At 38.7% G+C, this 20,894-nt stretch overlaps 4 protein-coding genes and 1 long non-coding RNA gene across 6 annotated transcripts in view; 3 read left to right on the top strand and 2 right to left on the bottom strand.

Moving 5' to 3' along the window:
- The window catches only part of LOC146516798 (uncharacterized), a 36,430-nt gene extending 28,393 nt beyond the window's left edge, over positions 1-8,037 (top strand). The window contains exon 2 of the long non-coding RNA XR_014874535.1: positions 5,218-8,037. This is a non-coding gene — a long non-coding RNA (uncharacterized LOC146516798). The remainder of the gene's footprint in view (positions 1-5,217) is intronic.
- On the top strand, positions 363-8,037 carry LOC146516797 (uncharacterized). The gene is made up of 6 exons (XM_085162688.1): positions 363-522; positions 3,203-3,348; positions 3,437-3,492; positions 3,649-3,762; positions 4,453-4,551; positions 4,724-8,037. Exons 1-6 carry the CDS (start codon positions 406-408, stop codon positions 4,885-4,887), a joined length of 696 nt encoding a protein of 231 aa, XP_085018814.1. The 5' UTR covers positions 363-405; the 3' UTR covers positions 4,888-8,037.
- chic2 (cysteine-rich hydrophobic domain 2) lies at positions 7,113-11,008 on the bottom strand. Of its 2 annotated transcripts, none has more exons than XM_085162691.1 (6): positions 10,710-11,008; positions 9,424-9,478; positions 9,063-9,218; positions 8,847-8,903; positions 8,708-8,767; positions 7,113-8,297 (listed from the first exon to the last, which is right to left on the bottom strand). In XM_085162691.1, exons 1-6 carry the CDS (start codon positions 10,793-10,795, stop codon positions 8,247-8,249), a joined length of 465 nt encoding a protein of 154 aa, XP_085018817.1. In that variant the 5' UTR covers positions 10,796-11,008; the 3' UTR covers positions 7,113-8,246. The 2 variants fall into 2 exon arrangements, with proteins under 2 accessions (XP_085018817.1, XP_085018816.1); XM_085162690.1 differs by having other exon boundaries at positions 10,662-11,006.
- Positions 11,009-12,031: 1,023 nt separating this feature from the next.
- Positions 12,032-17,165, top strand: rhbdd2 (rhomboid domain containing 2). Its single transcript, XM_085162685.1, has one exon. It carries the CDS (start codon positions 12,332-12,334, stop codon positions 13,328-13,330), a length of 999 nt encoding a protein of 332 aa, XP_085018811.1. The 5' UTR covers positions 12,032-12,331; the 3' UTR covers positions 13,331-17,165.
- Positions 14,538-18,930, bottom strand: LOC146516794 (OCIA domain-containing protein 1). Its single transcript, XM_085162686.1, has 8 exons — positions 18,734-18,930; positions 18,424-18,508; positions 18,268-18,321; positions 17,257-17,304; positions 16,983-17,112; positions 16,726-16,892; positions 15,321-15,482; positions 14,538-14,717 (listed from the first exon to the last, which is right to left on the bottom strand). The coding sequence occupies exons 1-8, from the start codon at positions 18,785-18,787 to the stop codon at positions 14,680-14,682; spliced, it is 738 nt and encodes a 245-aa protein (XP_085018812.1). The 5' UTR covers positions 18,788-18,930; the 3' UTR covers positions 14,538-14,679.
- Between the last annotated feature and the right edge of the window lie 1,964 nt (positions 18,931-20,894).

Raw genomic sequence — 20,894 nt, 5'->3', positions numbered from 1 at the left:
CTCTTTTAGGTTTTAGAGAACAGACTGTGAGAGAATGTTCCAGGGAAAATAAATTGGTGCTTTCTAACTAACATTCACACACCCGTTCATTCTCCGATGGATGCATCGGAGAGTAATATGGGGTTAGTATCTTGCCCAAGGATATTTGGCATGCAGACTGGGAGAAGCCAGGATTCGAACCTCCAACCTTCCGATAAGTAGATGACCTGCTCTACCAGTGTCGCAACACATTTAAATAACCCCCCTGACTGTACTGCCACAGAGTAAATATTTCTGTTATGTTCTTCTAAGTACAATTACAACACATAAGTAAACAATTGAGCAATACTTCACCTAAACTGGGCTGAGTCTCGTATGTCCAGAACACACTTCAGAGTCTGAAGCCACACTATCAGCAGATGAGCCATGATGGAGTTTGTTCACGTTGCTGTAACTGTGCTCGGTCTTCTGTCTCTTGGACACTCAGCTCCTGTAACAAGCTGTGAGAATCTAATCCAGCCTCGTGAAATCCACGGAAATCAGGTCAGACTCTCTCTTATCTCACCTTTCACTTATCACTTTCTGCACATATACGCTGAGTAAAATAAGTTTTGAACATGCCACCAAATTTACATGAAATTCACACCCGATGTGGGTAACCACCCATCCAGTCCACACATACAAAGAAATCAAACCATTGATATCCATAAATTAAGCTATGTGTTATAATAAGAGGAAAAGTATTGAACATATAGAAAGGAAGGTGCAAAAAGGCATGGAACGTCAAAACACCAGCTGAAATCTATCAGCAATTACAAAGCAACCCTGCCACCTAGTGCAAATTAATGTTAGCTGGTTCTATTCTAACTGATGGCCTATAAAAAGTTGTCTCATTACCAAGGTGTCACACAAGAAACATCTCATGATGGATAAAACCAATCCATCAGAATTACAAAACTAGTAAGTAGCAAGTAAGTAAATTTTATTTATATAGTGAAACAGTGAAAAATTTAATTAAAAGCTTGTTTGTATAAAATTGTCTTCAGCTGCTTTTTAAAGGAGTCAGTGGAGTCTAGACAGCGTAAAGACAACAGCAGGGACTTCCACAGCCTTGGTGCCAGTGCCTGAAAAGCCTGATCCCCATGTGTTTTAAACCTAGTACTTTTCAGATCCAACATAACCAGAACGGTTATGTTGGATCTGAAGGTTCCAGTGACCACTGTTGGGGCGGGAGAGAAAATAATTTCACCATAAACCGGCCAGGACCAGCTGCTCCCCACCAGTTTTCAGACAGGGGAGTGAAAAGAATTATCAGAAGAGTTGTCAAAAGCAAAGGAGCACTTGCGAAGAGCTACAAAAAGACGTGGAATCAGCTCAACTGCTGTGGCCTGTATGCACGCTCACCATACAAGACTCCATTGCTGAAGAAAAAGCATGCTAAAGCACGTTTAAAGTTTGCTGAACAACATTTAGACAAGAAATACTGGCAGAATATACTCTGGTCAGTAGAGACCAAAACTGAACTGATGCTATAATACATGCCATGTCTGGAGGTCAAAAGGCACTGCATATCACCCCAAAAACACTATACCAGCAGTGAAGTTTGGAGTTGGGAACATCAAAGTATGGGGCTGTTTTTCGTCATGTGGCACTGGAATGTTTCATATAAATGGAGGAAGATGAATAGAAAAATGTTCTGCTAGCATCTACCAGGATGCTGAAGATGAAATGAGGACGGACCTTTCAGCAAGACGATGATCCCAAACACAAAGCCAAAGAAGCTGCTAGAATGACAGCCAATCACCTGTCCTGAATCTAATGGAAAATCTATAGATATAATTGAAGTTTAGAGTTCATAGCAGGGCTCACAGAACGTTCAGAATTTGAAGACCATTTGTGCAGAAGAATGAACCAAAATCACACCTGATCGATGCCTGCAGCTAGGAGGCGTCTTGAAGTTGTCATTACCAACAAAGGCTTTTGCATGAAGTATTAAATATGTAAGACTGCGTTCTTCCATTTGCGCAACATCTCTAAAATTAGAAATATCCTGTCTCAGAGTGACGCTGAAAAACTAGTTCATGCATTTATTACTTCCAGGCTGGACTACTGCAATTCATTATTATCAGGATGTCCAAAAAACTCACTGAAAAGCCTTCAGCTAATCCAAAATGCTGCAGCAAGAGTACTGACAGGGACTAGAAAGAGAGAGCATATTTCTCCTGTTTTGGCTTCCCTTCATTGGCTTCCTGTTAAATCCAGAATTGAATTCAAAATCCTGCTCCTCACATACAAGGTCTTAAATAATCAGGCCCCATCTTATCTTAATGACCTTGTGGTACCATATCACCCTATTAGAGCACTTCGCTCTCGCTCTGCAGGCCTACTTGTTGTTCCTAGAGTATTTAAAAGTAGAATGGGAGGGAGAGCCTTCAGTTTTCAGGCCCCTCTTCTGTGGAACCAGCTTCCAGTTTGGATTCGGGAGACAGACACTATCTCTACTTTTAAGATTAGGCTTAAAACTTTCCTTTTTGCTAAAGCATATAGTTAGGGCTGGACCAGGTGACCCTGAATCCTCCCTTAGTTATGCTGCAATAGATGTAGGCTGCCGGGGGATTCCCATGATGCATTGAGTTTTTCCTTTCCAGTCACCTTACTCGCTCTCTATGTATTAATAGACCTCTCTGTGTTGAATCATATCTGTTATTAACCTCTGTCTCTCTTCCACAGCATGTCTTTTATCCTGTCTTCCTTCTCTCACCCCAACCGGTCGCAGCAGATGGCCGCCCCTCCCTGAGCCTGGTTCTGCCGGAGGTTTCTTCCTGTTAAAAGGGAGTTTTTCCTTCCCACTGTCGCCAAAGTGCTTGCTCATAGGGGGTCATATGATTGTTGGGTTTTTCTCTGTATCTATGAAGCGCCTTGAGGCGACTTTTGTTGTGATTTGGCGCTATATAAATAAAATTGAATTGAATTGAATTGAATTGAATTGAATTAAATACAATTTCAGTAAGCGTGTTCAATACTTTTTCCTTCTTTCATTTCTCATTATTACACATAACATCTATGGTTTGATTTCTTTGCATGTGTGGACTGGCTGGATTGTTACTGACATCTTGTGAGAATTTTATGTCAATAGCACCTTTAGAAATGTATGTAGTGAGAAATCTGGTGATGTTTTCAATACTTATTTTACCCCCTGTATATTATACACCATCTGTTTCAGCTGGTGGGAAAATGGACACAAATAGCAGCGAGCACAGGCATACCTCAATTCAAAATGCTGACGAAGATGCTTGTGGAGACCGCCTGGATGAACACCACTGCTGCCACTGAGGCTAATACGTTCAATAATCTCTACATTCAAAAAATGTAATAAAAATGATAAAGCCTTGCCTGAACTGATACTGTTTTCAAGTAATGTGAATTTAGAAATCTCTTTAATTTTATCTTTTAAAAGGATGGGCAAGTGTTTCACACTGAAAACCAACATGACTTTGGTTAACAACCGTTTGGGTGAGTATTAGTGAGGGAACAAACATTCGATGACCAGATTTAGACTTTGGACCTAGCATTGCCACAACACTTTTAGTATATATCGATTGGTGTGTATTACCCTTACCAATGCTAAAAGAATATGAAGCGTGGCCATCATCTGTCATCTGTCCACAGTGCACAATAACCAATCTTCTGCTGTCCTGCTGAATACTGGCTGTCCTGACTGCCTTGTTATCTTCTCAAATGACACCATTGGAAGAACTGCAGTCAAAGCTCTCCATCTCCTGAGTAAGAACAATGACACACTAAATAATGTAATGTCAAAGTACTTAAGTATTTTTTATGAGACGCCGACCACTAATTTCCAAAATAAAACAATGACTAATCATTGAACAGTGGTTTCCACTGTTCTACGGCTTAATAAATCGGAAAACTGCCCTTTGAAATACCAGTTACAAATAACACTTGCCAGTTAAAGGCATATTTAGAAATGTTTTTTTTTAAAAAAAGAATAAAACATCTAAAAACGTGCAGTGCTGTGAGAATGTATTTGCACCCTTCCTGGTTTCTCTCTATTTTATATATTAGTCACACTTAGATATTTCAGATCATCAAATACATTTTTAGATTAGACAAAGATAACCCAAGCAAATAGAAAACACAGTTCTTAAAGGAATATTTCATTTACATGGCACTGTGTGAAAAGGAAATTGTCCCTAAACCTAATAACTGGTTAGCAAGAACTGAAATCAAGGGTTTGCAATGATTGGCAATGAGTCTTTCACATCGCTGTGGAAGAATGAAAAACAAACAAACACTCTACTATGTAGAATCCCTTCAATTCAGCTGCACTGGATTGGATTTTCAAGCATGAATAGATTTTAAAAGCCATTCAGAGGTGGCCTTGCTCATGTGCTCATGGCCACAAATTCTCCTTCAATATCATGATTCCTTCAGTCTACTTTTTCTGTCTCCCAGGTAGGAGAGTTAAAGTGTCTGCTGCTGAGCTGGAAGAGTTTACAAAGCAGGCAGAGTGTCTGAACCTACAACCACCTGCTATCTTGGATTCAGAAAAAGGTATAAACCTTTATATAATATGAAAACCTAGAAACTGCAGTTGAACTGAATGTTACTTCTTCGATCTAATATTATCTTTATACTCTTTATATTTTTGTAACCGCCATGTTTGATAAGGTCATAGATTAATCAAATTTATGAATTAACTTTATTTACAAATGTCTTCTCGCAGGGTTTTGCCCAGATCCAGCGCTCAGCCCAGGAACAAAGACTATTGCTCTGACCTTGAGGAGCATAACACCCGATGATCTCAACCTATTTGATAAGTTTTTCACTGAGAGTGGAATGAAGACCATTTTAGACATGGTCCAAAGTAGTCTATTCAAGGAAGACTGAAGTAGTCATAAATGTCACTAAGCCATTCTTCTCTGACCTCTGGTGTTAACACATTTTCTAAATCTAAAGCCTACTTGATCTCTTTGTCTGACCACTCTCTGTAAACCCTAGATCCATGCTATGTTAAATGTTACTCAAATCAACTGTCTTAGCTCTTTTTTTCTTACCCATTCTGATGTTCCGATTTGAGCTTCAGCAGGTTATCTTGCGTCTTCATGCTTAAATAAATGGAGTTGCTGTCATTTGATTGGCTGATTAGAATGAAAGAGCAGGTGGACAGGTGTACCTTACAAAGATGCCTGTCAGCGCTTATTATAATAAAAAAATGAGTTGAAAACAAGAATGTCCATACCTTTGTTTAATTAAGTTTATTCCTTTACATACATCTGCTCATGAGTCATGTATATACATTTTCTGTCTCTCAGACACACACGCACACATACGACCACTCAAGATTATATAAAAAAGACTCATTTTTTGTGCAGGATTTCATCACAGTCAGATCTACATCGGAACATTTGCTTCTGCAAACATCATGCACACACACCACAAATATGCATACGGCCCTATGCCTCGCTTTACACAGAACAGTTCAAAGTATAGAAAAATGACAGATGAACCGACAGGCAAACCAGCAAGTGAATTTGGGTCTTTTAACATAAAAAGTCTAAATCTGTTTTTTGTTGGTGTATGTGCTTCCTTCACTTTCTAAATAGGAAGACCACAGAAATGTTATAAAGGTTATTCTTTTTTTTTTTCTTCTCAGGGATATTTCCAAATCTTCAAATGCATCGTTTAGCAGTTACTCAAAGTAACGTGTGACGCGTGTACTATATGCGACACCCTGGTGTAACAGTGAGATTTTGCTACATTTTGGGGCTTTTCAAAATCTAGTGCAATCCCCTGAGTGTGATCCATGCAATCACCAGACCTCAGTGAACAAAAACTAAGTGGCTTAGCTCAAATTCTTGACATACATAACCTCATAGTCTTCTTATGCTTTCACAAAGGTGTGTGGAGCAGGGAAAGACAATTATGCAATCTACTCAAAAAGGCCTTCTTTCAGATTTCCATCTGTTCCTCTCTTTGTCAATGTCAAACATATGCAAGATATGTGATGTGCTTCATGTTGTGATCTGTGACATGGAAACATTTGTTGAAGTAACCATCATGAAGTAGGATTACAGGCTAAATAACTCACTCAGAAACAAGGCTTCATAATCAACATTTTATAACAAAGTGGACTTCTCTGGGGCTGAAAAATCCTGCTAACATTGAACTGCCACCGGCTGCAGCTCCTATGACCACCTGAGGCAGGCTCCAAAAGACCTTTTAACCATGTTTGCGGCACTCAAACCTTTTTGGGGTGCTTTTAATGGATTTATGTGAAAAATAATAACTGCCTATTATTTAGCAGTTATTTCTGCTAAATATGGCCTATAAATGCCCCTTGCTTGTCAGACTAGCTGACAACTATAGATGATATAAAAAATGGACATGGCTCCAAGACCTGAAAAAAAATGAAGCCAATGTGGAAGAGCCAATACTTGCACTCAGTTGTGATTAAAAAAAAATAAACAAAAAAAGAGTTCAGGTTCTATAGAAGTCTTTGGAAAAACTGCAATCAAATTAGACACACTTTACTACTATACGGAGTGCATTTTGTTACTTCCCTTTGAGGTCTGTTACTGGTGTTCACTAACTTCTGCTGGAAAAGAGCGGCATGTTTACATATTAGCAGACTGTGTAGAGTCTGAGCTTTGTTTCTGAAAACAACTGGTTCAGACCAGACTGATCGGTGACAGTGAACCAAAGCAGTAACGCTTCAGGACAGAAAACCACAACAACTCACTGGAAGACAAAAACGCCTCATAGAACAGAGTAGGGCTGATAACTTCTTTACACATATTAGACCTGCTTCATTTCCTTGTTGATTGTTTGAGTTTCCCCATACTATATTGAACGCCCAAATCCTGCTTCATGACACAGATCACTTGTACCACATAACACCTCACAAGGTGGAACTCTTATTCTTTATGCTCCTCTCGAGCAAGTTTACATCTAAAACAGAATATCTGCCTTGTACACATACACATCCTTTAGATACGAGTAAGCCAAGGTCAGCAGATAATCAACACCTTTACTTGGCCTCTCTTATGTAAGCGATTGTGTGCTTTAGTCACGACACAAGACCCCAGAGAGAAATAAAACAACCAAGGCATTCCTTTGCAGTTACACAAAAGATGCTTATTTCATCAATGCACGCTCACATTTATAAATTACTTAAACTAAAAGATTGAAGTATTTTTTTTCCATTACCAAAGAAGAGTATCCTGTGTTTGATTTGTCCAATTTTGTTTTTTGGTTTTTTTTTTTGCTTATGTTTGACACACATAAAAGTTTTGCGAACATTGTCCATCTTTTCTTTCAACAAAACAGAAAACAAACCTTCAAATAATAGAAACAAAGAACAAGAAAACAAAAAAAACAAGCTTTTCTTTAACACCGGTGGCCATCTCTTCAAGAGTCAGCCCACCACCTGGACACACGTTTAAAACAAACTGTTCCACGTAACCTGTGTAGCATAAAGACACATTCATACAGTACAGTCAAAGTGTGTGATTGTCACTGGGTTAGGTTGATGCACAGTGAAGTGACGTGAAAAGAGGCCAGAGGATGCCTGGTATTTGAATAGTGACATTGAGTTCAGCTGTTTTTGCCACTGGCCCAACATGTTCCCGCAGGACCCCCACGTTCCGCTACAGCGTCGATTTGGATGAAGGCTCTTTTGAAGTTCAGTGTTGCGTTGCTTCCTCTGCCTTTAACAAATCGAAAGCACCAAACCAACTGTTACAAATGCACTGGCGTGTACTTTTTGCAGGTGAAGTTGGTGGTGTAACATATGAAAGTGTTTTATTGATTGATATATTTTTTAATCATGGTCTGTCTGTGCCATGTGCTTCGGTTAGGAAACATAAAAATGACAAATTTCCAGTCGTGGCTCCCAGAACTCAATTTGAGAGTCTAGTCTCCAGGTATAGTTCCAAAGATCAAGAAAATTGTCCACGGCTGGTTCTCCCCTCACATCCCATAGGCTGATATAGGTTTGCCCAACTGGCCAAGGTTCAATGTTGATGTCCCCCCCCCCCCCCCCAAAAAAAAAGTATGGGGCTGCTGGATTTGTAAACAAGGCTGTAGATATGTTATAGGGAATGGATCCAAGAGAAAACAGGGAGAATAAATGTCAACATAAATGCTGGAGTATTTAAGGAACTGTAATAATTTGGGAACTTTACAGCCATCATGATTCTGTGACAGCGGCAGGCAGCAGAAGAAGTTTCAGATCAGCTGTAGTCAGGCTAGTCCGGTCTGAAGATCGGGACCTTAGGTAGGAATTCTATTAGGATTACCTGCAGGGAATAGAACAAAAGGCTCTAAGTAGTGAGTCAGGGATGTTTCAACAAGATGAATTTAATTCAAAAGTTGTTGTTTTTTTACCCCTTTTTTTTGGACTAACTGAGCAACAATGCGCTACACTAATCGATCAAAGACACGCAAGCATACACTGCAGATACAATAACTGCCTAACAGCTGCGCTCAAAAAGGTTGGAGATATGATACTTTTCCATGGTGCAGCGATAAACCTGTAACTACACGAACAACCAGAAACCAACCCTCGGCACAATTTATCATCTAAAATAGTACCTTTTGAGTTAAAATCAGCAGCTTTTTAACGCAATCTGGTAGTGGGTGTAACACCTAGTACACTTTCATTAACTGTACTGGGATAATTGCACCACTGAAAAGAGCTAATACTTACATATTCCATCATGTTGTTGGTTTCACACTTCCTTTTGCTTAGTCTCCAATGCAAACACAACTACACAGAAACAGTGATTATAGAAGATTAGAGAAGTTTCATCAACCCACGCATATCAAATGATGCCTTCATTGCTTACCTTGTGGTAAAGTCTGCTGTTTTCCCACTCCAAAAGTTTCTCTATAGATCTTCTTGTCTGGAAAAAGATATTAGATGATACTGTTGTGAAAAAACGGTCTCATATCAACTTAGTGCACAACATTTTTTGTTGTGTTCACTGTGATGCTGCAGCAAATGTGGTAGATTCTCTGCGTAACATTTTCAAACTGTGGGACGAAGTGAATGGGCATCTCACCCTTTTGCTGAGGCAGATGACGGGCCACAAACTGAAGCCCAGTGTGCAACAGCAGCAAAGACAACCACACAGAAGCCACCGCACATTCACCGGGAGTGTCTTTCTTAGGCAGCTGTTCACACGATTGATACTGGCTTTGAATTCCTCTGGTGCCACCTAAGGGAAGCACACAGTATTACTTTTATTATTAAAAGTAAGTATATTCACACTTTTAGCACCATTAAATGTGCATCAAATATCTGTATTTCGTACAAAAAAAAAAAAAAAGAGGAAAGAAATTAATTTAAATGACGCACTACATGTTGATTCTGATCTAAATCCCACGGTCATGGTTTGCTTTCAATAAAAACAACACACTCACCTTTCCTGTAAGTGCTGAAGGAAATTCTGACTCGAATTTATTACTGAGTCCAAACCTGAAAGTAGGTAAAAAATTACATTTTTACTTACAACATTAAAGATGAAACTGTATCAGACATGAACCACTATTAGAGATTTAATATACTTTTAGTGCAGATATTAAAAATTACATCACAACATCATTCTGAGACCCACAGCAAAGAGAAGCTATTTACTTTATCAGAACAAAAATAATTATTTTATAATTCATCTAAAACATTCAAAGATAATATATAATACACAGTTCAAACATCCCATACATCTGTGTACTATCACACAGACCTGCTTATTTAGTTTCTGTCACTGTTTATTTTGAATTACACAAACAAATCTAATGTTCAACGCAAAGAGCAGCGTAGTGTAAAACACTGTGAGAATGAATGTGAGGCACTGTTAAATTAAGAAACAGTACCAGTAGGTTAAACTCCCCAAATCAGTTAGGACACAGATTTATGTTTGGAGGTAACTCAACTGTAAGCTCATTTCCACCCAACTAAACTGGTCATTTAAAAAAAACAAAAACCCAACTTTTAAATCCACAAATGTAAATTGGCTGAAATACGGAGGTATATTTATCCATTCAAGGCACAAAACTTTAACAAACTGCAACCTTTATCCCTTTCCCGTCTTTATTCTTAGTATTTGTACGCTTGATACTCTTCCTTTTTTTTTTTTGAAGAGACAAGGTAAGATAAGCGGAAAAAACAAGTTAAGCGTATACTTGTTTGGAAAAAAGCTCTACTCTCAGTACAATCAACTACTTAAGAATACAATTTCTTTACTCAAGATGTGGATAGGTTAATTATTACTAGCTTTAATTGTGAGAATACCTATTTACGGACACAGTACTGTCTTGTGTTGTAATGATCGGTATAAACAGCTCTGGAAGTCTGTACTTAACTTCAGAAAAATGAAACCAGTGATGGAAACACGTTGTCACAACTTGACAATAGCTACAATAAAAAAAAATCTCAAGAAAGGTCAAATTTGTCTGAAGCTAGACCCGATCATTCACTTCTCGGTTAGTTAGCTTGCTGCTAAGTTAGAAGCTAACTAGCTAGGCTATGCTATGCTAAGCCAGACAGCGGCAGCTAACGCAGCTAGCCACCGGTTACCCACGGAAAGCTGTGTTAGCCGCCGCATTTTACAGTAACGTTAAACTGTTTTGTAGACCCCCCGTGAGCTCTGTCAGTTCCTTACACAGTTACGTGACCGGATCCTCGCACCACTACCGGGTCCGGAGCGTACTTAAGGAGCTGTTCTTCCGCGGCCCTGTCCTCGTCCTCCTCTTCCTCCTCCTCCTCTTCGTAGATCTCATCAAAGTCCTCCATCATCGCACGACTCGGCCTCGCGCTTCCCGGGACAGACACCGGGAGAGACACGATGCCGACAAACAGCGAAACCTTACAGAGAAATGGGACAAAGGGTATCGGGAAGACGGCCACAAAAATATCGAGCAGTCCCGGAGACGATACAGTTTCACATCGTTCTGAGAGCTCTGAAACAAAACATCAACATCCGCCGCAGTAACCGTACGACACCGGAAGAGGGACAGACTTCTTTTCAGACTTTTTTTTTTAACAAGCACACAAAACAAGGCTTTGGTGTCGCGTGTAATTCTTATATGTACTTTTTGTTAAATAAAATAAAATAAAATAAAATATGATAGCAATCCATTTTGTTTGGATGCACTTTTCGTAGAGGTGTAATTGAGGAATGTACAGATGTACAGAAAAATACCAAGAACAGCACAATTCACAGTTAACAACGAAGGGCACTATATTAAATAACAATATATAAAATATGTAAAACTAATTCGAGAAATATTTGTAAACAAGTATTCAATTACAGCTCTCTGCAATGTACTAACACAGGAAGATGAATATCTGTAAAAATCCCAGGTCATTCCATAGATAGATGTTTTTGAAGGCATCTATCTGTGGAATGACATTTACTGCTGTCTAGTGATACTGATATTCCACAGCACATTTTATTAAAAAAAATCAGAGTTATCACAATTTGACGCACTGATGCGTGTGAGAGGTTCAAATGGCAAAAAATATTTAAGTCTCACTTGCTCAGTAAAACAAAAGGAGAACTAAAGTATTGCATTAAGTTTCCTTCATGCTCTTTGAACTGAGTTATTATTATTTATAGTTTTCATAATTATTGACTGTAGCATTTAATCACTAACAGTTTTATGTCATTTTAAAAACCTTTATAAACTATTGAGCTTTTCAGTCGGTGTTTCACAGTCTAATATGGTGTCTTGATGCATACTGAATCATGCATACTCAATCTCCCAACTATTTAGGAGTCTTGCATGTTGTTATATGAAGATTATTGAAGTATCTTAAACCTGTACAAATACTTGTGGTAAAGAAAAAAGTACATCTCTTCACTTTGAGCAGAAGGCGCAGAGGTGTGAATGATAGCTAGAGGATGGGCAGTTAAAACCGGAAGCTGAGCAAAGTCTTTTTCAAAATATGACTTGAATGTCGTTGGTTAAATATTAGAACATACATGTTTTTTACTAAAATAAATTAGAGGGAAACTTATTTTGAAAGGTTTACCGAGAGGTTTTCTTATTACCCATGCTAGCCTCTCTGATTCATACCTAGCTAGATGTTTGTACAGTAAGTTAATTTGGTGTGCTTTTTATCGATATATTGCAGCACAGACTGCACACTATTTTTATCCATCAAAAAGGAAACATCCTGAGAAGGTTACAGAAGCCTTCGGCTCGAAACATCCCGGAAATGGCACTTCTTCCTCTTTAGGAAGTGAAGACATCGACGAAGCAGTTCGGCAAGTCTTGCTCAACTTCTATTTAGCTCATTAATCGTGGATATCCTGAGTTGGATGATAAAATGGCTCTCACTGAGCATATTAAGATGATCTGCAAAATTATCAAAGATATTGTTCCAGCTTTCACCAGCGGGATTGTCACAGTGAGCATCATATCGTGTGTTTTATTTGCAATCCAAACATGTTTGAGCTTAAAACAAGGCATCTTCAGCATCGGCGCAAGTGTTTTTCAAAACGGACACCTATACTGCATCCTGATGTTTCCCTTTTACCACCGAACCTTTGCTCAGCTTCTTCTGAACATCACAACTTTGGTGTTTCTCAGCGGGAGCTTGGAGAAAGGTGTGGGGACGGTCCGTTTCCTCTTTCTGTTCCTCCTGCTGTCCTCGATCATAGGCTTGTTTTACAGCTTCATGGATCTCCTGCAGGAGGACGGCTTCCAGAGTCACACTGAGGGTTTGGTTCCCGTCACTCTTGCCTCTGTGGCTATAACTACCATGCACACAAAGATGACTAAAGCCTTTCTATGTGGAGTGAGTTTTCCCACTATGGCCCTTCCTTGGGTGTTCCTTGTCATCACCACTGCTCTGGTCCCTCACTGTGTGCTGCCCTGTAATGTGATTGCCATCCTGGTTGGGGTGATGTATGGTAAAGGATGGGTCTCTTTTCTGGACATGTCTGAGGCCAAGGCTGGAGTTCTGGAGAAGTTGTTGCCTTTCAGGCTGTTCAGGAGCGTCAGCGGTGATATGTTCATCCCGGCTTCCTCCGAGGACAGGAAGAAGACCTTGCTTCCACAGATCAATCCCACACCTGGGTCTTACCCAGTGCAGGCTTATGCTCCATTACCCACTGCCAACACTGCTGCCATGACTTATGAAGGCTGGCCACACCAGGCGAGTCCCACACCACCTCTCATTCTTCATGGACATATCGCAGGACACAGCTCTGGACACTTTTCACCACAGAGTTTCGACCACAGCTGCAACCACAGTCACAGCCATGGCCACGGTCACAGTCATAGCCATGGCCATAAGAGCGGAGGATCCCTGTTACAACAGTAGATGTTTTCAGATGAGTTTGCCTTGGCAAGGATCCACTTATGAAGGCTTATCCTATAAAAGCTACTCAGTTTTTATCATCTATAAGATCCTGCAGCATCTCAGCACTGATTGTGTTTCGGCCTGCTTGTATAATTAAGTATAGTTTTTTTTTTGAAAGTTCAAATATTTCTGGTGACTTGTCATTTTTAAAAATTCTAATTTTCTATATTTTTATTCCTACTAATTAAAAATTAAATAAAAACCTAATCTCTTTCTTATAAATTGGAAACCAGAATTGATGCACAGAAGTAACAATACAGACCCTAATAGGGCTGTATTAACTGCATGGTCAACCCATAAGAAAAATGACTAATAACCAGCGTGCAGTGTTGTTGGAGCAGTCATGTTTTCCCAGTATTTCTTAAAATATTCCAATCTTTTTATGGTAGTATTAAAAAACTTATTTTATTTTATTAGACCACCAACTTCAACTTACCAACTATTCATGGTAAAAAATGCATGTAAATAATTGCAATTTGGCATCAAGAAAGCAGTAATGTGCTTTACCAGTTTTTGTAAAATAGTACATTTGAAAATTCATGGATAACTATATTTTAGCATTAAATATATTTTGATTAATAGTGTTTGCACATACTGGTGGAATAACCAAATAACACCAAATATGATTTTTATGCCAGTGCTATTAATTTATGGGAGCTGCTGCGTAATCCTTACGCTAGTTGGTGGTCTAGTAAAATTGCTAAGCACTGTATCTTTCTATTTTTCTTTTTTTGTCTGATTATCTGAATTTGGTGTCAGCAGGATGTACTCCACTTCCTGTGTTGCATCTAGACAAACAGTCCAAACAAATTTCACTGATTAGGTTTAGAGTGGTTTCCTTTGTGGTTTTGGTCCATTTCTCTGCAAGTTAAGTTGTCATGTTTACGCCTAAATTAAAGGCCTCTGTGATGAGTAAAACAGAAGTTTCTCTTTCACTACTAAACTCACTGTTGTACTTACACCATGGTATTAAACATGATGCAATTACAACAGTGCTTAAATCATTGTAACAACTGCAGGTTAGGAAAGCGTCTTAAACTCTGGATGCAAGTTCAAACAAGTCAAATGCACCTCCAGGGTTTTTTGTTTTGAACCTTTGCCTTTATCCTAGTTAATAGAAAATTTTTGATAAATTCACATTAGTGCGAAAATACAGAGCACCAAGACCTGAAACTGTTTGGTTTTATTAATACTTAAAAGACAAAATTATCATAATCTTGTACATCATGAAAAGTAACCACTGAAAAGCCCGTGTCCTGTACAATCAGTGACACTCGAATACTGATCGCATCTTATTTTCACCAAAGGACTCATTCCTCCCAAGCGTCTCCATAGATGTTCTTCTTCACTGTACAGAGACAGAAGGAGAAATGCAAATTATTTTACAAATTACTTAAAAGACAGGCTGTACTTGCAAATCTACCTCTATCTATCCACCACCATTTCTTAAGGAAATTATCCTAGTCCTCCTGTAAGGTGCAATCCACACTGCATCTTGAATTATAATAAAAGGCAGTAATGATGTAACATTTCTCCCTCCCTACTATTTGTTTCCATGCCAGTTGCTCCTCTGCTTGTTCACAATATAGATGCAGGCACATCACAGGAATAAGATTCTGCTGCCACGACTAAATAAGATTTTCTTCTTTGATGGACTTCCAGACATTTGGTTTTGTACATTTTACTTCCTTGAATTCTATAAGATTTTTTTTCTCTCAGCTGTTGATATAATTTAATTATTGTGTCATTTAATGCTAACTTACAGACATTGTCAGAATTATAGACTATGAAGCAACTCCTTTAACAGCTAACTTTGAACCTCTGTAAGACACCACTTTAGAGACACAAACATACAGTTCTATAATGTTGGTTATCTTCCATCTAGTTTGGCCAAGGAAGGAAAAAAAAGTATATATCAAGTTCTATATATGCCTTAGCAGTAACCACCTACCATCTTTCTTGGGTCTTTCTGGCTCTTTTGCAGGTGGTGTTTTGAGCAACGCGTCAGCTTTCTGAGTGAGTGTGACCTCATAGTTCTCTCTGTTTTTGAGCCTCAGGTCCTCATAGAGGATAGACTTCCTCTTGGGCTCCTCCTCTTCCACATATGACTGGACTGAAATTTACAGGGCAAAAGATGGGATTTTAAAAAAAATAGTTCATTTCTACTGGAAAGTTTTGTTGAAATGTTTGGATGATTAATATAACTCAGTCTGTGAATTCAGTGGACACCTTTTGCAACTTACATGCTTAATCTCACTAAGAATACAAGTTACAATATAACATTTGCAAAAAAGTAGTTTGATGCTTTATACACTGATTACTTTTTAGAATGAGAGGATTAAAAATTAAAAATAGTATTTTGCAAAGAGGTATGTTTGGAGGTGTGAAGGGGAGACTTTTAAACCCAAGAACACTGTATCATCAAGCATGGGGGTGGTAGTTTATGTTCTGCAGCTGTTTTGGTGCCAGTGGTACATTATACAAAGTGGAAAGAATAACGAAGAAGGGCCACGTCTTAATGCATGCTCAATAATCCACGTAAGGAAATCTGAAATCTCAAAACAGTTGATTTTGTTCATCTGGACGCAGCTACCTCCTAATTCTTCAAATTCACCTCAAATCAGCAGACAAACGATTGAAACTTGGACACAACTGAGTGTTCCAACAGGACAATGATCTCAGTACTTTAAAACTGACTTTGCAATAGATAAAGCAGGTTGCCATTAAGCTGGAGTTGCCTTCAGAAAGCTTACATCTTAAAGTCTATTAAAAAACTTTGGAGTATGCTTAAAAAGTCAGACCTGTACCACAAAATCAACCGATTTAAATTAATCAAGAAATCCAGCCAGCATTATGCCAGAAGCCTGTTGATGACTACCAGAAGCATATGGCTAAGGTGCAACTTGCTAAAGGACATATAACAAAATATCAGGGGAGATATGTGTATATATTTTTGAGCCTGTGTGGATTAGAGAACATCCAAAGTAAATTCAAATTTGTGCAACCAGCTCTTGTTTTGTTTTTAAAAAAAAGGTAATTTCAGATGTATGCCGAACAAGAAAAACTAGTAAATGCTGGACTTTGATGACCACCTAACTGTAACAAGTGAAAAGGAAAGAAAAGGTCTTTCCTTTTCACTGGTAGCACTTTTCTATTCTTGCTGCAAGCAAAATTCAGAGAGCACTTTATCAATACAATATTCACACTCGTGGAAAATTAACTGAAGATGGCTAGTGGGAGCCACAAACTCCTTGCAAAAAAAGAGAACAGGAAGCTTTGGCCCCAGGACTTTCTTTTGGTGTGCTACTGTGGAGAACTCAATTGTGAATAACCCACATACTGCCCGTTTGGAATACCTGGAGCACTAAAGTCATCTCCTCTGTCCATTTGTGCTGGTGGGTCTGGACTGTAGCCATAGCCATAATCTTTGCTGTAGGTGTGGCTCGAGGCTTCTGCAGGCTGGAATATGGGTTCAAAAGACTGAGAGTCTGGGTCACCCAACTCTGACTGAGGACCCTGGGATCTGTAAAGAAGGGGACAAAATGCTAAAGGCAATGCTGCTGACAGTTAATCTCAACAGGCCAGCATTTAATTAAGTGTATGTGATACTCGCTTCAGTGGAGGCAGGCCTGACTTCTGTCTGATAATCTCTCCAAGAGGAGAGTTCTCCAGCCTCTTGAATTTTTCCTGACATGTTTTCATATATGACAGTTTTCCAGCCAGGTAGCCACAGAAACCAGCAACTGTAGGGTCAAACACAGTCAAAAAATAAATAAAAATGAGAAAACAACACAAACTGAGCTTAACAGAGAGGTTTTTCTTATTCTACTCAGTAAATACAGGGCAAGTGTGTGTATGTCCCACATATTTAACACTTATAAACTTACAGGCAACTTTGGGTAAAGATCCAAATCTTGGAGATGCAGACAGAGCCCCTGCAAATTTAACACATTCATGTTAACTTGAGTATCAACATGTGACAATGTTCATTTAACTGATATTGTGCTGATTCCAGTACAGCAGGGATGTTAAACACATGGCCCTGGTGCCAGAATGATCTCGCCCCTCTGGATGCTTTAGAGAATGTGAAAATTACAAAGGAGAGCATAAATTTCAACATTTCACTGTGCTTTCTGTCAGTTTTAGAGCCATCTTACAAACAGAAATATCAGCAACCCATCAACAGCTCTGTCCTTGCCAGTCCCCAAGACTCCATAGAGGAGGTGGGTGAGAGCAGGAAGTTGACCATGCTAATGTTCATTATGGACAACACCTCTTACCCCCTGCATGAGACTGTGGATGCCCTGAGCAGGTCCTTCAGCAGTAAACTGTTACAGACACTGTGTAGGAACGAGCACTATCGCAAGTCCTTCATCCCAACAGCAGTCAGAGTGTACAATGTAGACACAGGAAAAACACCATCTAAAAATACTTGTGTATAAATATAATGTCTAATTTACTTTTTCTTTCTGACCCTTGTAACAAGGGAATTTCCACAGTGTGGGATTAGTAAAGTATCTATCTATAATTATAGATTTTTTTTAAATTATTGTTAATACCCCATTAATTAGCAGAAGTTCAAGTTTTTCCACTATGTTCTTTAGAAATCAATGTTTTGTGGTAAAAATCAATCAAATTTATCTGTAAAATAAAAAACAAAGTAACATTTCTTTCTAAACATTTAAGACCAAAGTGACACGCTGATTCACTCCCACATCTTTTCTTTATAAATTGTTTTCATAAGACTTCTCTTATGTCTTCAGAGTGAAAGAAAGAGGAACACTTTATAATACGTATGGCTGATCTGTCCTATTGAAGACCAGATTGGACTGCTCTGAATGTGGCCCACTGTGTAAACTGGGTTTGACACCCCTGCTCCACAGTATGAACAACATTACCTCTGGCCACTAGGGCTTGAGTGATAGCCATGCTGATCACAGAGAAGGGCACCGCTGTGGAGAAATCATAATGATGTCAGTGTAAACACGACGGAGTCACAACAAACAACATTTTCACATCCTAAACCATCAAGCTGGCGTGCACGGGACACTTACACCTGTAAAAAAAGCTCTCCTGGTTGCACTCTCTCAACACTCTCCTCTCTTCTTCTGTGGGGATGTAGTCAATGTTCAGCGGCGTCTGCAGGTTAACGCAAACACCTTACCGTTAGTTAACAGCCGCTAGAAGTCATAGAAATCCACGCAAACGTATCCATCTTCAAATTACTGAAATTAAAACGGAGGGCAACAAAGCACACACCCCTCTCCATAAAACTGCGCGTGCAGTTCATCCAAAGTCACTGCCAGCTACCGTAAGCTAACGTGTTAGCATCTAAATTAGTGCGTGTTTATCTCCATGTTTTACCTGCGCCGGTTGGTGCTGCCGCTCGCCCGGGAAACCTGTAGTGGAGGACGACATACTGACGATAATGTCCAAGCTTCCTGACACCTCAAAGCATGTGAACTAACATAGTATAAGCCACTCGGCGTACTGACTTCTCTAGTGTTTGGTACAATGTCATTGCTACAGATAGCGTCGATAGCGTTGATATTAACCCGGAAGTTGAAGGAAAGTTGCATTTGTTTAGCTAACAAAAAAGGAGAAAAGAAAAGAAAGCCTGTTAATCTCAGTTTTACTGCTGGACTGTAATCTCCCATGAGCATGATTCCAAATAATAAAAAATAAACATCGTTGCAATTGTATTACTTTAAAACATCAGAAAGCGCTCTCAACTGGGTCTTTTATTTTGGAAAAAAAGGCTGTTAAAGCGGTACCAATGTTGTCAACCCGCTCCCTCTAGTGGATGTGAACTATTTTCTGTCACTTTCCGGTTCACATCTTCATATTATGCAAACTATTTAATTGTTTTCATAATCATAACTGCCTTATTGTGTGGCTATTGGTTTACTGGTAAGAAGAATTTTTTTAGAGCCACACGCCCAAAGAGATCCGATACTAATGAGAATTATTTTTATTGGGTGAACAGTAGATAGGTCAGCTGGTGGGTTAGATGCATCTCACAGGTCCTGTGTCAGGTCTTTGGTGAATTTTTTCGTTTCCTAAGGACATGACTTTTAGATACTGCTTATCTGCTGTAGATATGAAGCGCATTGAGGCGACCTTTGTTGTGATTTGGCGCTATATAAATACAATTGAATTGAATTGATATTTTTAGGCCTGCCTTTTTTGTCTTCCACTTGTCCAGTTTGCTCAAATTTATATGCACACACTGCACACCATGCCGAGATATGCCAAGTTCTCGGCTAATTTTTCCTTGGGAATTCCTTTGTTGGTCCAAAAATTCTGTTTCTTGCCTGTCAAATAGTGTAATCTTGGACATTTGTCATAGAGTCGGTTAAAGACTGTTAAAGACTCTATGACTCTACTTTATTACTAGTAGTCTGATTACTAGTAATAAAGTAGTAATCAGACTACTAGTAATAAAGTAGCTGAAGATACAATTTAAAAAGGGTTCTTTGCTACGTTGTCTGTTATGTGTAGACACAACACTGTTTCCTCTCTTAAATTGCACAGCCTTTTCATGAACAAATCATTCATAGGTCAGTATTAAGTGACTTAAGAAACAAAAAGCATTCCTGTGAAAATAGCCAGGTGCAAGTACTTTGATTTAATATAAACAAAAAAGCAGCCATTGTCTTTTAAAAGACCTTCATAAAACTGAAGAAGCATTTCTCAAGAACATTTTAAAAACATGACAAGAAAGTCTGGCTGCTAGAAAGCAAAATGAGGGGTGACTCAAGATGTTTGCGCAGTTTGTCACATAATCATATATGTCTCATCATATTACATTTTACAATACTGCAACTTTTAAAATATACATTATGCATGCTACGTAATATTTCAATTGAATAACACATTACATTTTACTATAATTTTGTCCATGTTGTGCTGATTATTTAGACTTATTTTATTATTACTAATTTTTCTGTAATTCGTTAGTGATGTATCACTTTAGGAACCATTAATGGCAACTTGATTTTCATTAAAAATAATATACGGGGCCACAAATGGGTGATAAGAGCCAAATTGTGCAGTGCTGTAATATCATGGTATAGTGCCTAGATGATGCTGTTGCACTTGTAAACTGAAAAAGACTTTGCCTCACATCCTTCTGAGAACCAGCCTATTAATTTATGTCCTCTTTAATGGACAATTGTTTTTGTTCTATGTCTTTGGACATATTTGAGCTACCATAATAAGCCCTGTTGTGTTCAAAAGAGAACATCCTGGCTTTTCCAATGATATCTCATGTGTTTGGGTGGCCTCTTTCAGCTCCAAATAGGCTGGACATCACAAAAGAAGTTCAACTAAAACATAATTGTTTCCTTGGTTTTCAGAAGGACATGACATGTAGAGGCACATATATGCATCAAAGGTCTTTTAATGCTGCTATTAAGGAGAAAATCAAGCCTTTGAATCTTTTTATCCTAAGCATGTTCAAAATAAGTACAACAGAAGAGAGACCACAATCAATAAAAGTAAAAGAAAACTAAAAGACGAGGTC

Source organism: Neolamprologus multifasciatus, chromosome 6 (assembly GCF_963576455.1).
Source record: "Neolamprologus multifasciatus chromosome 6, fNeoMul1.2, whole genome shotgun sequence".
NCBI classification, from domain to species: domain Eukaryota; kingdom Metazoa; phylum Chordata; class Actinopteri; order Cichliformes; family Cichlidae; genus Neolamprologus; species Neolamprologus multifasciatus.
The sequence above is the reverse complement of the archived record's forward strand: the minus strand, read 5'-3'. Positions and strand labels throughout refer to the sequence as shown.